The 17,607-nt window shown below is 36.2% G+C and overlaps 1 protein-coding gene across 1 annotated transcript in view; it reads right to left on the bottom strand.

Moving 5' to 3' along the window:
- CTNNA1 (catenin alpha 1) overlaps positions 1-17,607 on the bottom strand; it is a 158,522-nt gene that overhangs the window by 13,703 nt on the left and 127,212 nt on the right. The window contains exon 11 of the mRNA XM_001368265.5: positions 4,662-4,818. Within this exon, the coding sequence (XP_001368302.1) occupies positions 4,662-4,818 (157 nt within the window). The remainder of the gene's footprint in view (positions 1-4,661; positions 4,819-17,607) is intronic.

Raw genomic sequence — 17,607 nt, 5'->3', positions numbered from 1 at the left:
TTCACAGAATTCTTTCAGAGAGGAAAATAATCTGAAGAAGAATATGGAGCAAAACAGAATGTGGAAGAATTTGATTAATTTAGGTAAGACATGAAAGGCTACCACCAAGGGCTTGCCAAATAGCCTAAAAGAAAGTCAGGAAATTCCCACTAATTAAGAAAAAGGGTACAAAATTAATTTGTGAAAGTTTTTAAAAAATAAATTAATTTGCTCAGATTGAGAATTAATGAATTTTCCCCCTAAGGGACTAGCAGTTTGATAAATTACTAATATTAGCAATAATTTAGGAGAAATATTTGAAAAAGAACCATCCTCCAATTGTGAAATGGCTAAGGACAAGAATAGAATTCTCAAGGGAAGAAACCCAGGCTATCTCTAATATGGAAAAATGCTCCAAATCACTACTATTGAAAGAAATACAAATTAAAGTAATTCTGAGATTTCACCTCATATCCACTGGAATGGCAAAGATGGGAAAGAAGGATAAAGAGCTGAGGAATAAAAGGCCCATCAATGTACTCTTGGTGGATATATGGATGGGTACAACCATTCTGTAAAGCAATTTGGAACCCTACACAAGATCAGTTATACTACTCTGGGCCTTTACTCAAAAGAGAACAAAGAAAGAGCAGTTTCATTTATCATAGCTATCTTTTAGGGGAGGCATTGACCACCAATGAAAGAGGTGCCCCTTTTGGAAGTGAGGTGGGGGCCAGATAAATGGCGGGGGGGGGGGGGGGGGGGGTGCAAGTGGCCCATGGGCCATAGTTTGGGAGCCCCTGCTCTAGGGAGTCAGGGAGATTAGAAGTAAAATTTTGCTTTTGACACTTGGCAGTTATATGATGCTTCTGGGTAGATAAATCACAATATCTCACCCTCAGTATTCTTATCAAACATTGTGAGATAATCACAGTACTACACATACTCTTATAAGCTATGTAATGTATGTAAAAACTTTGCAAACATTAAGTTATATAAAATGGGAAAGAAATATCTCTGCCATAAAGATAATTCTGTTGATTGGTTTTGCAGTGGTTTTTTTTTTCTGTATTACAAAGAAAATAAGTGATATAAAAAACAAAGGATCAAAAACCCTAAAAAAAAAATAAAATTATATATATATATATATATATTTTTTTTAAAAAAAAAATATATATATATATATTGGATTATTCAGGACACAATGTATAAACTGGTTTTAATCTTATTTCTGCCACTAACTAGCTTCAACCTTCATAGAACCAGTTAGAGGTGGGAGGAACTTATGAAATCATCTACTTCAATTGTTTTATAAATAAGGATGCTGAGGCACAGAGATGGGTAGAGAGGGGGCAAATGGCAGAGCCTGTACTCCAATCCAGGCTTCTGTACCATACTAGGTTGCTTTGCAAATCAATGCGTTCAGCAATACACTGTCTATATTTGTTTGAGGACCTCCTAGCTAGATTCTTGGATAATCACAAGAAGGCTAGCTATCACTGATGTTTTAGCAACTCACAAAGGCTGTCTACTAAGCAACAACGAGGTTTTACTTTGCAAAGTTAGAGGTAGAATACACAATGATGAAATAACTGATTTGAAGTTCAGAAGCAATCATAACAATCAAATTTCCATCACTAAAAATGCCACCACTAACTATTCCATTGTTGTTAAATTCTGAAACCAATTTAATCAAACTCAAGTATTTATGATGCACTAAAGAAAGAGTAGCTTAGTTCAAAAAGGACAGTATATCATCAGTTATATTTAGAATTTGTGGCTATAATTTACCTTGCCATAAGACTAATCACACTAACAATTTCACTGATCTAATCTTTTTTAAACCTTTACCTTCTGTTTGAGTATCAATTCTACGAGAGAAGAGCAAAAAGGGCTAGGCAATTGGGGATAAGTGACTTGCCTAGGGTCACACAGCTAGGAATCAATCTAATCTTAAAAAAGAAAAAAGAAACTAAAATTTACCACATACAAATATAAGAGGGTTCAGTGTGTGGAAGAATGACATTTAAAGAGTATTTATCACTGATAAATTTTAAACCATCTCTATAGTGATATAAATACATTCTGAGTTGGCTGATTGCTTTCTATCATCTTAAGTGTTCTTTAGTATACTTAAAGGCAACATTCTGAATAGAGTTCATAGAGGGAGTCTAATTAGATATGGCTCCATTTTAAGAATGGAAAGAAAAACAAAGAGAAATACATTGCGGGGAGAGATGTAAGAGGGAGGAAAAGAAAGAGAGGGAAAATCATCAGGGCATATATGGTTCATCCTTAAACAGACTTATCTGTACGAATCAAAGGAAGGAAAAGCGCATTGCTGGCAACAGAAATACATTTCACTCAACAGTGAAATAGGAGGGTAAGGAGGAATTACTCTTAAGTATACAACAAACCCCAAAAAGGCTGAAAATCTCTACAGCTCTTTTTGAGATAGCAAAAAAAAAAAAGGGGGGGGGTCTGAGAAGTGCTAATAAATTGGGGAATTGATGAACAAATTATGGAATACTATTGTGGATGTTAGGAATTAAGTGTGATGGCATGGGTGATCCATAACTTCTTTATCTTTAAACTGTTGTTATAGATAAGGAGAATGGATGATAAAATATCCAAATTACAAAGGTCTCTGACCTGCTTACAGTCACTCAGAAGAAAATTAAATGAATCCTATTTGCTTGACCACTAACCCGAGTCCACCAAAAGCATACTTTTGTCATAATGTGATTGATGTATTGTAATCTCCCAATTGTTTTCCATTTGCTAACTAATGTTTTTAAGTGAACTTAATGGGAATAGAGAAGTAACAAAAATATCTCCTTCCATCTCTGTATGCACTTACAACTAGGTATTTTGTGATATAGTGCAGTTATTTATTTTTTGCCTGTGAAATGATAAACGTCTTAATTTCATTCCACTAAGTCAAACTACTCTTGCCTCTCTGTCTTATGCACAGGCACAGAACTATATTTGCATAAAAATTTAAAATACACTCCATTTGGGTCTGCATATTTGTTAAAGAATTCAATTTCTCTTTCATATCCTTTTGTTTTATGTGTCTCACCCTAAAGGTAATGCCCAAGTTCCTTTCTGCTGTTGCAAAATTCCTTTTGTTCTAAGTGATTTGAAGAATGCTGCAGGAGAACATTTGTTTCTGGTAGGTTTTAGCTTGCCTTACGAGGTCTGCAAGGAGATCTGTAAAATGCTTGGAGACAAATCTCAGGACACAAAACCTAACCAATAAAAGGAAACTTCAGGAATGCAATATCCAGTGGGGAAGTGTTTTTGTTTAGATTTCAAATTTGTTGTTATTGTATGCTTTAAAGCACACAATGAAAGATAGGAATCTTGTTTAGAGCTATGAAATAATTTTGTACTTCACTGGAAAAACAACAGAAGGCCAAGAGTTTCCAAAAAAACCTTCCTTGCATTTCTGGCACCTATCTGCAGGTGATTAAATAGCAAATACTTAAAGCTATAGAATAATCTGATTGTTCCTACATTTCTTCTTTTTCTCAGATTAGGCACTTCTGGCCAATTAGCACCTTACAGCTTTCATATATACTGACAATGGAGAATTCTCAAGGAAGACTGTCAAAGAGGGATTTGCAACACTGGGATGCAGAATATATTCTAATCTGTAAAGAGTTCATTGCTGCTAGAGGACAGTATCCTGTACATACTTCAATTATATTGTTTCCATTGAAAAGCTCCCAAATTCGACCCTACATTTGTGACTTTCACTTAATTTATTCTCCCAATAACTACTACAATGCTTGTCCCTCCCCTCCATGAGACCACATGGCGCTCTGTGAATCCTGGAAGTTGCAGAGTGCTCTAATGCATTCAAAGAGCACTGGAGGCATTTGCTAAATGGAGAATGCATTTATATTTACTCAACTCTGAGGACACAGAATTGAAATTTATTTCAATGCAATAAAGAAGATGAATTTCATTTGACAAACATTTTCTATACAGATGCAATTTACTATGATGTTACTGCTTTATGTTTACATAATGAAATCAAATATTTTTATAAGGTAAATTACCCAGATTATTTTCTAGTTCATAATTAAATGGCACTTAAGAATTTCCTCTCTGTTTTCTCTCTGTATCATACACAGAGAATATACTTTTTCCCCCCTTTAAAGAAGCAGTTCCACTATCATTTATGTGATAGGGAAAGGATTTTCATAAGGAAAAGACCTCCTTAAAAAAAAAAAACTATGAGGCCAGTATCTCTTACCAGAGTCCTCCCTTTAAGAAAAAAATTCTCCCAGTAAAATGATGGCTTTGTTTGTGTACAAGTCAATTTACTTTTCAAAAAATATGACAGCAGCCCTAGACTAAACCTTTGTAATGCTTGCCAATTAGTCATGGCACTGAAGAGTCATGGACTGCATCCCCAGTCAGCAGGAAAATACTCTCAACTCCAAGTAGCAGCCAGCTTCTTAAATGCACACTTCCAGTTAGGAGGCAAGGGAACTTGGGATTGCTTAGTGCAAACCTGCCCCATTACTGACTGAATAAGCAACTATACATCTACAGTCATCTTTTTCTTAAAAGATACTGAGAGTGAAGCATAATAGAATAATTTTCCACTCAGATTTCTAAGTTTCTTATAATTTGTTACAGCCTTTGTTACAAATAAACCACCTAATTACCCGAGACAGCCAGGAAATCATCAATGGAAGTTATGTCATCAACAGCATCTGTTAGAACACGGACTTGCTTTTCCCACTGTTCTTTAAAAAGATCCATGTTCTCTTGGGCCAGTTTACTTTGTGGTTTTGCAGCCAAAGCCAATGCAGCATTAATAACCTGGAAAAAAAAAAAGTCCAAGAATGCACATTTAATTTCATTTTCAGTGGTTTGCAATTAAATTAGACAAGTTATACTTGGTTAGTAAATGTAATAGCTATGTTTCTTCCCCAAACACATTCCTCCAGAGCAAAACTCTGCTGGAGTAAACCCATGGAGGTCATTGGATGAAAAATTATACTTTTGTATTCTACTTTAACCCTCACATCAATGGAAAAAAACTTTATCATCAAAACAAGAAATTTAATATGTATCTTTCCAGTTACAATGTTGCATAGAATGGCTGGTAAAGCTTTGTTTTACATAACAAAAAGTTAGCAATACTTCCTTTATGATGACAAATACAATTTCTTCTACAAATGGCTACTACTATAAAAGAACCTTAGAAATAATTTAGACAAATCTTGCCATGTTAAAAGGTAAGAAAACTAGGATAGTTTAAGATGACTTGCCCAAGGTTACCGTAAGAGCAGCAAGATAAGCCTAACTTATCTCGACTCAGGGCACACATACTCTGGTAGGTTCTACACACCTATTTGGGGGCAGCTAAGTGGCTCAGTGGATTGAGAACCAGTCCTAGAGATGGGAGGTTCTAGGTTCAACTCTGGCCTCAGACACTTCCCAGCTGTGTGACCCTGGGCAAGTCACTTTTAACCCCCATTGCCTAGCCCTTACCACTCTTCTGCCTTAGAACCAATCCACAGTATTAATTCAAAGACACAAGGTAAGGGTTAAAAAACAAACAAACAAAACGCAACAACTCTTTAAATACAGGATGAACTTGGGAGTAAAGAAGACCCACAGGCTCAAATTCTGCTTCCTCTTAATAACTTTATAACCAGTCAAAATAACTATAACACTGTTTCCTCATCTATAAAATAGCGATAAAACTGATTATGTGCTTCTTTTTAACTACTTCTTGTGATCTAGGTAAATTGAAGAGGTGCTAATGACTCTCACCAATAGAGAAAGTGCCTCACCAGGAGTTCCTTACATCAATATAATCATATAACCAGTATCCTAAGGTTAGTCCAACATAATCCTCAACTCTAATAGCATGGCTGATGACAATAATGGAGAAATCCATCCAAGAATGGAAGATAGTGTGAATTGGACAATTTGAAAATGTTTCAAAACCTGCTCAAGATGATGAAAACCAGCTATATCATTGCCCAGACACTAAATAGGACTGTAAGAATCCAATTTGAAATATTTTTTAAATGAGTCTAAGGTCACCAATGTGAGCATCACTGCCCAAAATTAAGTTAGCTCAAGAATGGCTATATGTTTTGAGCAGAGATAAAGACTCATGGCAGTTGTATTTTGATTCCATTCTTATTTAGCATTTCTACACTCCCTATAATACAGAAGCCAAAACAGTTGAAATTCTTGAACATACTAAACATACCAGAACATACTAAAATGAATGATATGGAAAAAGAAATAAACATACTTCCAACAGAAAGAATAGGCTTCCATACACTTTGATATACAATACTGAAATCAGTAATGTACAACGTATTAGACAAAAGGCAGCTTTTCCAAATCTTTTGATTAAAAAAAAATACACTTTACCCATGTTTCACCATTAGATATACTTTGTCACGGGTAATATAGTCTCATCAAAATATTGACAACCAAATGATAAGATTTAAAACATATTTCATTTGATGGGAAGATGCCTTTGGATTGCTATATCATGGCACAAATCTTGGATTCAGGAGTAAACGATCCCCAGAAAACCTCTCCCAGCCACATGAAGATCTTGTGCCATTACCTCAGGGCCCCTATAGACCAGAAATATGGACATTATCAAACCTCATTTGGTAGGGTCTTGAGGAGAAAGGAAACTGGGTTATTTCTTGATGAAAAATAGCTACCAGATTCCTGAATTGTTCTTTAAAATTCCTTTCTAACAAAACTAAGTTAAAAGGAAAGGAGTTGTCTTCTAAAAGCAAGATGTTCAACGATTGGCATGCTTAAGATTTGTTAAGGATAAAAACTACAACTATTTTTCCATTTACTATGGATGTTTTTCTAAAGGTTCTACAGTCTCAAGTCCCTACAGACAGACTGCCTCGAGTTGTGATTATTTACAGCTTTTCAGTCTGTCAGTCAAATGAATGGAATCTGGATTCTTGTAAGTCTACAGGGATAAATCTATAAGGCCAAAAAAAAAGTCTAAAAGGGGACAAATGGGAAAAAAAAAGAAAGAATGGATACTTTCTAGAATTTGGCTTTCAATTTAGTTTGCTAGGGAAAAAGAGAAAAGTAGAAAAAGGAAGGGGGTGGGGGAAGAGTAGGGAAAAGTAGACCCTACAAAGAATTTACCTCTCACAGTTCCTAGGAAAAGCCATGCATTAAAACCAGGATATAGTAATCACTTAAAAGCTACTTCTATATTAACTAAAATGTGTGGCACTCTTGTAGAAAGATGGGGTTTGAGCTACATCTTGTAGGAAGTGACAGGGTGAAGGTAAAGAGTGAAAGCAAGGACAACCAATGATAAGGCCCAGAGCTGAGAGGCCAATTCCTATGCAAGGTACAAGAGGCTAGTGTCATTGGATTGTAGAGTGGAGTAAGAAGTCTGAAAAAGGAAGGATCCAGGTTGAAAAGGGAATTAAGTCTTGGAGGTATATGGGAGGAACTAAAATTTTACTGAATGGGGATGAGAAGAATGAATGGTAGGAGATTTTGAGCTGGCAAGATCTCCATTTTCCCTCCTCTCACTTCCATGTTGCTTCAGACCTCATGACTAGACTAAAACCGCTGATAAAAAATGACCAGTGGCTTCCTAATTGCTAATTCTAATGGTTTTTCTAACCCCTCATCCTCCTTGATTTTTCTGTATCATTTGACATTGCTGACCACCCACTTTCCCCATGTCCTTTCTGGGCTTTCTTGATCTTGATTTCTGCACTAGTATATTCATTCTTTTCCCCTTCCCTTTAGCTCTGCATCTTGATGGCCCTCTGATTTCTCAGGACAGAGTCAGAGGGGCCAGGCCTTAAATCCCCTGGTTATCTGTGCTCTCTTTGCTGGCACTTCACAGGTCCTTAATAAGGGTGACTCTGTGTTTCTGTTCTCACTAGGAAGCTTTGCTGGGATGAAGAAGGGGGAAGAGGACAACTGCTGTCCTATTATTGACTTTTGGCTGAGTTTTTATGTAATTCTGTAGAAAGGAAAGCCATTGTGGTTTTCCATTGAATTTTTTTTCTATCATCATTATTTGTATAGATGTGAACTTCATTGTTTTGTTGAAGTACCTTAATCTCTTTACCAGTTACTAAATCTCCTTGTCTCTACAACATCTCACATCTGTTCTTCTCTCCCATCACATGACTGTCAACCAATCTAGTTCAGGTCCCTATCACCTCTCACTTGGATAATGGCAATAACTTTTTTAATTGAATTCTAGACCCACTGCTTTTCCATCCTCTCATCCATCAAAAGTGAACATTGCAGGGGAAAGAACCTACTTACACAAAAATATTACTACCTGGTCTTTTTGTAGTGGGAAAGAATTGGAAATTGAAAGGATGTCCCTCAAATGGGGAATGGCTGAACAAGTTGTGGTATATGATGGTAATGGAATATATTATGCTATAAGGAATGATGAACAGGATGATTTCAGAAAGGACTGGAAAGATCTATATGAACTGATGGAGAGAGAAATAAGCAGAACTGGGAGAACACTGTACACAGTAACAACAATACTGTACAATGATTATCTGTGAAAACTTGGCTACTCTCAGCAATGCAATGATATGGGACAATCCTGAAAAGAATGTCTGTAAAAATGGAGATTTGAACCACAGACTTCAATCCCCAGAAGTCCTTGGCAGTTCCCAGAATTCCCTATAATCTCACCTGAATCCCCACCTGGGCCGAGAACAAAATTTGTATTTGGCCTCTCTGCTTCTACTTCTAAGCACACGAGTCTCTCAAGATGTAATAAGTAAAAATGAATGGGCTATGTGCCCTAGGCACATGCTTTCTTATTTTGTATTTCTTTATCCTTGGTTTCTAATTATCTTTAATAAACCTCTAAAAATATAACACTTTTAGTAGAGAAACTAAATTTAACTGTTACATATCCACCTCCAGAGAAAGAACTGCTGGAGTTGAATGGATGCAGATCAAAACATACTAACTTTAATCACATCAGTTTATTTTTGCTTTTATTTCGAGGTTTTAGTTGACTTTGCTCTGACAATGCTGACCAATACAGAAGTGTGTTTTTCATAATAAAATAATTTTAAAAATTAACATTTCTAAAGCATATATCTAACTTATTTCCCTACTCAAATTCAGTTAATTCTCTAGAGTTCCCCTTCTGGTAGCCATCTACTTTCCAGGTTTATTACACATCCAGACTTTATACACTCTGTATTTCAGCCAAACCAGCAAGTCCCTCTTCATCTGCTGTTTGGTTTTAACTCCATCATAATCTTCATCAAGGCAACTTATTAACAGTAGGATAAATTAATCATCATCATCTTACATCAAACCTCATACCACACTTTCTGACCCTCTGCTTCCAGGGATAATGAGATGGGACAAAAAACAAAGTCCCCCAAATCTCTCTCCAACAGGCTCCTTTCACAGAGAGCTCTGGAGGCCAGCCACTGTTGCCATTTGAAACCAGCAGCTCTGCTTTGTTTCAACTCCACCATCATCTTCATCATGTCCTTCACTCATTAGACTGTAAATTCCTGAGGGCAAGACTATCTTTTTTTAAAAGTTAAAATCTCTAGCACTTAGCTCACAGTGATTAGTGTCAGAGTTCAAATCTAGGTTTCTCCAATTCTAATCCCAACATTCTATACACTCCATGATGCAGCCTTTAATTAGAATAATTGACACGTTCTCAGAAGAAAAGAAGTACAATTCTAGCTCTCCAATACTTATACCTGAGTAATATGTCTTGTATTGAAGCTATCATTTTAATTAGGATTGACTAGACCATACATGTGAATCTTTTTCAGACTTTAAGATCATTTATATAAATACTCTCAGTAGGTGTGATCAGCGTATGTTACCATCTGTTTCAGCTGATATGTGAAAGCATTGTCGCTTTTCAAGCATTTCTAAACCAAATGTGGAACCAAAGACATTAAAAATAAAGTGCTGATATGGTAAAATGGTAAATTTTTTGAATGCTGGTACTCCAGAAATCTGCTCAAAAGTGATTCTATTCACTGTGACTGTCTATAAAAATCTCCAGATTTGGTAACTTGAGTTCTCTTTCTGTGCAACCTTCTAGATTTTAGACAGATTGAACTGATGGCAGAAAAATGGCCATCAAATAAAAACAATTCTACCACTATACTGCAGAAAAGATTAAGAATACCTCTAAAAATACATTTTCCGGAAGGAAGGTAACTTGCTTTAAGGAGAGGATCAATAGTGACCTTTATAATCTTTTAAACAGGTTCACAAATAAAAACATTCAAAAGAGAAGAAGCTCACAAGAAATAGGCCTAGAAAAGATTGCTTGATGGCTGTGGATGTGGTATAGGTTCAATATATGTGTGTATAACCCAATAACTCAAAATAAAGTCAACTGGAAGCAAGATTTCATATTTTCTGCTCAAGTTGTTAAGAACTGATTTTTGGTAAACTTTCATTTCACAATCATTTCCATCTTTACACTAAACAGGATAAGTATCTTCTAGTCTTGTATCACATATACTCACCATACCATAGACTCTAAATGGTACCACCCACAACAGCAATATGGGGCATTTGCCTATAGGTCATGCTACTCTTAACTTTCTTTTTATAAATTACCTTCAGAAATATTTCATAATTTTTAGCTACTGAAGTGTCAAAGTAACTCAAAGGCCACAACCCACTAATTAAAATAAATTACAAAATTTAGCTACCAATTGCTTGGCATGGCATGGTCAAAGTAGAAACATCCTTAAATTATAGAGAGAAAGTATGAAGCATAATTTTAAATTAAGGCTTGGCTAAACCTGCTAACCTAATTTCATGATAGTCCCAGTTCTCTGTGGGTTAGACATTTAACTGATCAGAACTGGAAGAGGAAAGCCTTGCAAAGAATTGCCAGTATCCTAAAGGTGAGAAGCTGCATGAGGGTGTGTGCACATGCAGGGGCACCTACCTTCCTCCTACTCTGCCAAGAAGAGACAACTTATATCTCACTTTGGGAAATTTTCTGTTAAATGGAACAAGAGCCCTCTATATGCTGTTTCTGTCCACATCTAATGTGACTTAGGAATAAGAGAAGTGGCACTGAATGTGGCACAAATTTGCCTCTCTCCCTCTATGAAGAAAGGGAAAAATGGATTAAATGATTCATCTTTTAGAAAATGAATGCTACAAAAATGAATCTAGTGATAAGAAATAAAATGCAGCAATTTTTTCCCCTAACTTTCCTTTAGGGGTACTTCTCTCTCTTTTCATCAAATCAAGTGAAATGGACCATAAGTCTTCCAATCCAATCTCTTCATTTAAAAGATGAAGAAATTGAGAACCAGAAAGTTAAACGGCCAATGTGTCTGGAAATGCTAGACAAAGCTGTTCCCAACCTACCCCCTAACCCCCACCACACCAAAAGATTGCCTCTTCATCCTTCATCTCCCTTCCTCCCATCTTTTCCAACACATTTATTCTTTCCTCTTTCCCTTTTTCTTCTCTCTCATCTTTGCCCTTTCCCATTTTACTAGTTCTTTTCCCAGCTATCTTCAGATATGCTTCTTCCAACTGAACAAGACTTTGTCCTCTCTCAAGCCATGCATTCTCTTTCTCAGTTAACCTCTGACAAACTATACTGTCTGAGATTATGAGTTGCTAAATCTAATTGCCTTTTCTCAGTTCTCATCAATCTTAATTTCTCTGAAGCACTGGATATTAATGACCACGTTCTCTGCCTAGATTCTCTTTCTTCTCTAGGTTTCTCTGATACTACCCCATTCTACTTTTCTTCCTTGTTGGTCTCCTTTGTTGACTCCTTATCCCTATCACAATACTTAAATGTAGGTAAATCCAAAGGTCTTCTGCTCTTCTCCTTTCTCACTTGTTGAGCTCATTAGCTTTCATAGTTTTAAAATTAATATTTGATTCACAAATCTATATTGTTATATTTTCTTCTGAGCTCCATTCCCACATCACTAACTACCCACTAATATTTCAAATTGGTTGACCACAGATATTGAGAAATCAAAAGATCTAGAAGAAAACTCATCTTGCATCTTCATTCAAAACTCCCACCTCCATCCTTCTGGTCTCCAAATTTATTAGGTTATTAACCTAAGCACTACCCTGGACTCTTTTTTCTTAAACAACAACAAAAAAAGTGTATGTATGTATGTATACATATGCATACAAACATAACGTTTATGTATGCATATATATATATATATATATATATATATATATATATATATATAATTTTTCTTTTTAAATTGAATCCTAGATTCTCTCCCTCTGTCCCACCCCTGAGAAGGCAAATACTTAGTATTTTGCTTTATTGCTTCTCTAACACTTATGGAGTTATCAACTTCTACTTGATCAATTTTTTAAGAGCTAGTTGGGGAGGTCTGTAATTTTCCCATAGTACTTCAGTTTCCATGGTGGCATTATCCTGGGAGTGTTGTGGTCACTGTTCTCCTAGTCTGCACATGTCTTTATGAAGGAAGGGCCCCTGCTTCTCTGCCACAAGTACCAGTGCTTCTCTTAGCTCTTTGAATATAATCAAGTCCCTTTGCTCTCCTGCAGCCTCAAGGGCTTTGTTTTCCTCTTGGCCTCAAACTGTAATGAGGACCCTTCCTCCTTTGTGACCCACCCAGAAACTGTGAGCTTGAACTCCTTATGGGCAATAGAGTTGCTAATTAGCACCAGCTGCATCTAGTGCTGGTGGAGATTCCCTTGTAATCTCTTTCTCTCTTCTTAAAAGTTTAATTAATTAATTAATTTGGGGGTGTTTTTCTATGGTTACATGCCTTGTAATCTCTTTCTGATCAATTGTCTGTATGAGCTATCAAAGCTACTATTACTGTTTCCAAGTTCCTGTAGTAGCCTACAACCACCCTAGTGTGATAGACCTCTTTTGCAAACCTCCTAAATTGTCTTAAGCGGCATAAATGTCTCATTCTGACCCTTTGTTGACTCGGATGCTCCAATATTTGATTTGAGGCATTATTTTAAAGTTGTTTCGAGGGGAATTTGGGAGAGTCCATCTTGGCTCCACTCTTATAATGGACGTTTGACACAAGACATCCAGGCATCTTTTCCACCTCTACAACATCTCTTGAAATTATTCCTTTCTCTTTATTCACTCTAGTTCAGACCTTCGTTCGTTTCTTTATCCCTATGTTCCCAAAGCCTTCTAGTAGGTTATGTGTTTATATAGCTACTTGTTAGATCCACTGCTGAATGAAAGTTCCTTGGGAGCAAAAACTGTTTCATTTCTCTGTCTTTTATGTCCAATGTCTGGCACGGTGTCTGGAACATAATATTATTTAATGTGCATTCACTGACTTGTTGACAAATTAATGATTTGATTTTTGTGGGAGGGGAGAATTTCCTGTCAGATAGCTACCAAACCAGGAGGCATACAATCTAATTCCCACATACTTGCTAGTAGAAAATCCTTAACAGTGAATACCTTCTCCCACCCCAGAACTGTCAATCAAAGGACAGATGGCAAAAAAGAAAGCACCATCCCCAAAGTTCTGCACTGAGGCCAGAGGTATATTTTGTCTATAAGAGGTAATGTTCTTAGATCTCCAGGACTCTGTCTTGGGATACTAGAAAACACTAAACATCTTTGAGGTTCAAAGACTCAGAAAGATGAATCCTAGAAAATAGAAGATAGTTTAGGAACCCCAGGGCAAGACAGCAGCGACAAACATCCTATTCACAAGCACAGTCTGGGAAGACCATGGTCCAAAGTTTCAGTTCAAGAAGTGAGGCTGGAAAGATGAGTAAATCAAAGAAAACATTAACCTGCATGGAAGGAAAATATTAGTGCAAAACATATCCCTGAAAAGGATAGGGTACCTCCACAGCAAATGAAATCAGTTTACAGAGACATAATGTGAAAAATGGATTTTCTATAAGGATTACATGAATACCAAGAAGAAATGAAGCAAAACACAAAAACTGACGTAAAAGCCCTGAAGGAAAGAATTGAGAGGGGAATAATAACTTAGAAGAGACAAGTAGAAAACCTGACCAAAGCAATGAACTCCCTAAAAAATGGAATAAATTAAACAGAAATCAATGACTTTATGAGAAGGCAAGAAATAGTAAAGAAAAGTTGAAAATTTTCAAGTAAAATAGAAGCTGTCTAATAAAAAAAACCCAAAAACCTGGTCTTACAAAAGGGTCATGAATAATTGAAGAAAAAAAGCTTGGAAACTTGGATATTTTAATGAATTATAAATGAGAGATTTCCTATAACTATTGAAACCGAGAGGGTAAAGTGAAAATAGGTAGAATCCACTTCTTCTAGGAAACCCTAAAAGGAAAAATCCTAGAAATGTCTCAATCAAAATCCAGTGCTCTCACATCAAATTTAAAAATATTTCAGGCATCTAGAAAGAAGCAAGTCAAGAACAAAGGAATTAAGAGTACAACATAAGATCTGGCTGCTGCTACCAAAAGAGATGGTATCATTGAATATAATCTTCCAAAGGGCATAAGACATGGGTTTGCAAGTAAAAATACCTTACCATACAAAGGTAACTAAAAACTTACAGGGCGAAAAAGTAGACCTTAAAAAAAAAATACAAGCCTTTCAAGGATTTCTCATGAAAAGACCAGACGTGAATAGAAATTTAGAATGCTAAAACAAGATGAAGAAACCTAGAAAGGTACATTTATTTGAACAAATTGAAATAAGTTATACAATGATACAATGCTAACATTCCAATGGGAGAGAAGAAACAAGTGTTACTTCACATGACTTAATGTCACCAAAGGGTAATTAACAAAGTAAAAGAAGAAAAAAGAAAGGCCACACAAAGGGGTACAGGAGAAAGAGAAGGCAATAAAAGGAATATATTAGCACAGAAAGGAAGAAGGAGATGAACTTGCTATTTTTTATAATAGGGGTATGGGAAGAAGGGTTTACAAAAAATATGGAGGGAGGAATGGATAGCAGTATAGATCACATGCACCTTACTGCTATCTGAGATGGAAGAACAGCAGAACACACACAGTCAGGCACAGAGTTCTCCGCCTTCTTTTAGTTAAGTTTTCCCATACTGTTGATAGGGAAAAAAAGAAGTTAAGACAAGGAAATGCTGGTCTTATGTATGATCTGTCTGGCTTGACTATGAATATTTGTTATACAGGCGATTCTCCTTCCCTCTGCCTGTCTTTCTCTTGGTTTTCAGGTTAAGTGAGCCATTGAAGACTTTTTCTTAAAGTTCACAGAAAAGAACAGAAGGAAGTTTAGAGAAAGTAGAGAAAAGTAGGGCAGTTTTGAAAAAAACATGTAGCATTTATTCTCTACTTGTAAAAAACCCAGCAGTGTCGAATGGAGCTCCACAGTTTTGCTTTGGGAATGGAAATGCTCCTTTTTAGTTCAGATTCAGATTAAAATACAACCCCCTCCCCAACAATCATTTTATTGGGAAAGGAATTGGTACAATGCCTTCCCTAACTACAGCTGTCATGCCTACATAACCCAACACAAACCTCTTCCTTCCTTTGATTTCCTTGTTTCTTTGAATGAAAATGTACATTCTCAATAATGGAGTGTCTTCTATCTGAGCCTTCTTCCTCTTCCTCATCAATTATATATATACAACCAGTCCTTTTGCTTCTATCCCTTCTACCCAAATAAAAGCCTTGATCACTACCTCCTTGGACTCCTCTCCTCTATGAATACATTTTTCATAATAATTAATTTTTCTTAGGCACAGCCTATCATCCCTCTATTCAAATCCTCTGGTAGTTTACCTATTACACAATAATATTTTAGATTCATTAGTCTGCCCTGGAATGTCTTCTCTGCTCCTAGGGACCCTATCTTTCTGGCCTTATCAGACTCTGAGCTTCCAGCAAACTGGACTATTGTGTGCATCCCTCTCTCTCTTGCTTTTTCTCATCTCATTCCTTCCTTAAATAGAATGGCCTGCTCTTCAACATTAAGCTATTCAGTTATTGCTCTGCTGTGCCAAGTCCAGCTGAAATGGCCCCTTTTTATGAAGTCTCCCTCCATTGCCACCCTGCATTTCACATAGCATTTTCTTTGCGCCTCTTTTGTTATCTAGTTATTGATGTTTATGCAAATCACCAGGGAGAAAACGCCATATAGGTCAAGGAACAATCCAGGTATGGCGTTTTGGAAGTATCTTGGGCATAGGTCTCTGCACACAAAAAATGTCTTTTCATTTTAACTAAGATAAGTGGTTAACAACCAATACGGGTCTTACCCAACTTTAGTTCCCTGTCTTTATTATCTAAAGCCATGTACAACATGACATATAAATTAGCCAAAGAGACTCACAAATTCTATTTTCAAAGACAGTTAATAAAACACTTCCTTTTACTGACTATGACCTCAAAGCATAAAAACTCCTTTCCCTTTCTTTTTCTCTACCTCAAGCAGCTCTGCTATTTAGTAGCAGGTAAAGGAGTTATGTATAATTTCTTCTCAAATAGCAAGAAAAACAAGCTAAGTATTTTATAATTTTAAGGCCAAGTTTGATGTCAATGCAGGGCTTTCATAAGCTTTCTTCTGAGTTATGATTTCCTATAAAGTGTCCTAATATTTGTAGGGTTTAAAATTTCCTATCAAAATCGACTGAATTCACCAGGTCTATGAAAAAAAGAGGGAACAACCATAGAGGCTGTCACACTAAAGGAAAAGCATAGGAAGAATATGCACTCCAAATTCTGCTCCATTCTGATTTGTAAAGTTCTTTGCTCATGATTTCCGCTTTGTCTCTGCTGACCTTAAAATGCTCTTGCACTCTTCAATATCCATACAATCAGCTGAGGGGTGGGACAGAGAGAAATTATATATATTTATGCTGAAATTTTTTGCAGACTACAATAAAGAGAATGGAACTGGGAAAAAAACAACAACTATGTTCAACGTTAACTCTATTTGGTCTGGGAGTCCTTAACTTGTGAATCATCCTTAGTAATTATCTTTCCTAGAAGCCATCACAACAAGGGGCTGGCATTATCTTAAATTCAATAACACGAAGTCTGATATTGAAATTTGTGACCTGTGGTTGTAAAAAAAAAAAGCAAACAAAACTAAGTTATTACTTGAGAGAAGCCATATACAGCTCCCTAATTTGGTCTCTTTCTCAATGACCCAGAAAAACTAACTCTTGTTGGCTCTTATCGTGTACAAACTGTAGGATGTGCAGAAATCATTCTTTCTGAACTTGCAGCTTCATTTTTCTATATGGTTTCAAATATTCAAGCTTTCACAGTTATCTATGATATTTAACTGATGGTCTTCCTTAAAAGCCCTGCCATTCATTGATGGTTGTAAATGTGGTAATATTGTCACTCACATTCATATAATTTTCGAGCAAATGGGACACAAAGTACAGCTTCAACACATTATAAAGATAGAATGCTCTATGTTCAGAAGAGATAAAAATCTGAGCTAAGCCAAGTGTGAACCAGGCTAGTTCCCTCAAATTGAAAAATCCATCAAAGCCACAGTGACCACTCCTTTCTGCCAACTTTTTTTTTGACACAAAATAAACATAAAACCAACCAACTCCATTTATAGGAAGTCTAGGAGATAATCTAGTAAATAACATGCATAAATTATTTCAGTTGATA

Source organism: Monodelphis domestica, chromosome 1, assembly GCF_027887165.1.
Source record: "Monodelphis domestica isolate mMonDom1 chromosome 1, mMonDom1.pri, whole genome shotgun sequence".
Taxonomy (NCBI): Eukaryota; Metazoa; Chordata; class Mammalia; order Didelphimorphia; family Didelphidae; genus Monodelphis; species Monodelphis domestica.
Note: the sequence above shows the minus strand (reverse complement) of the source record. Positions and strands in the feature narration are given on the sequence as shown.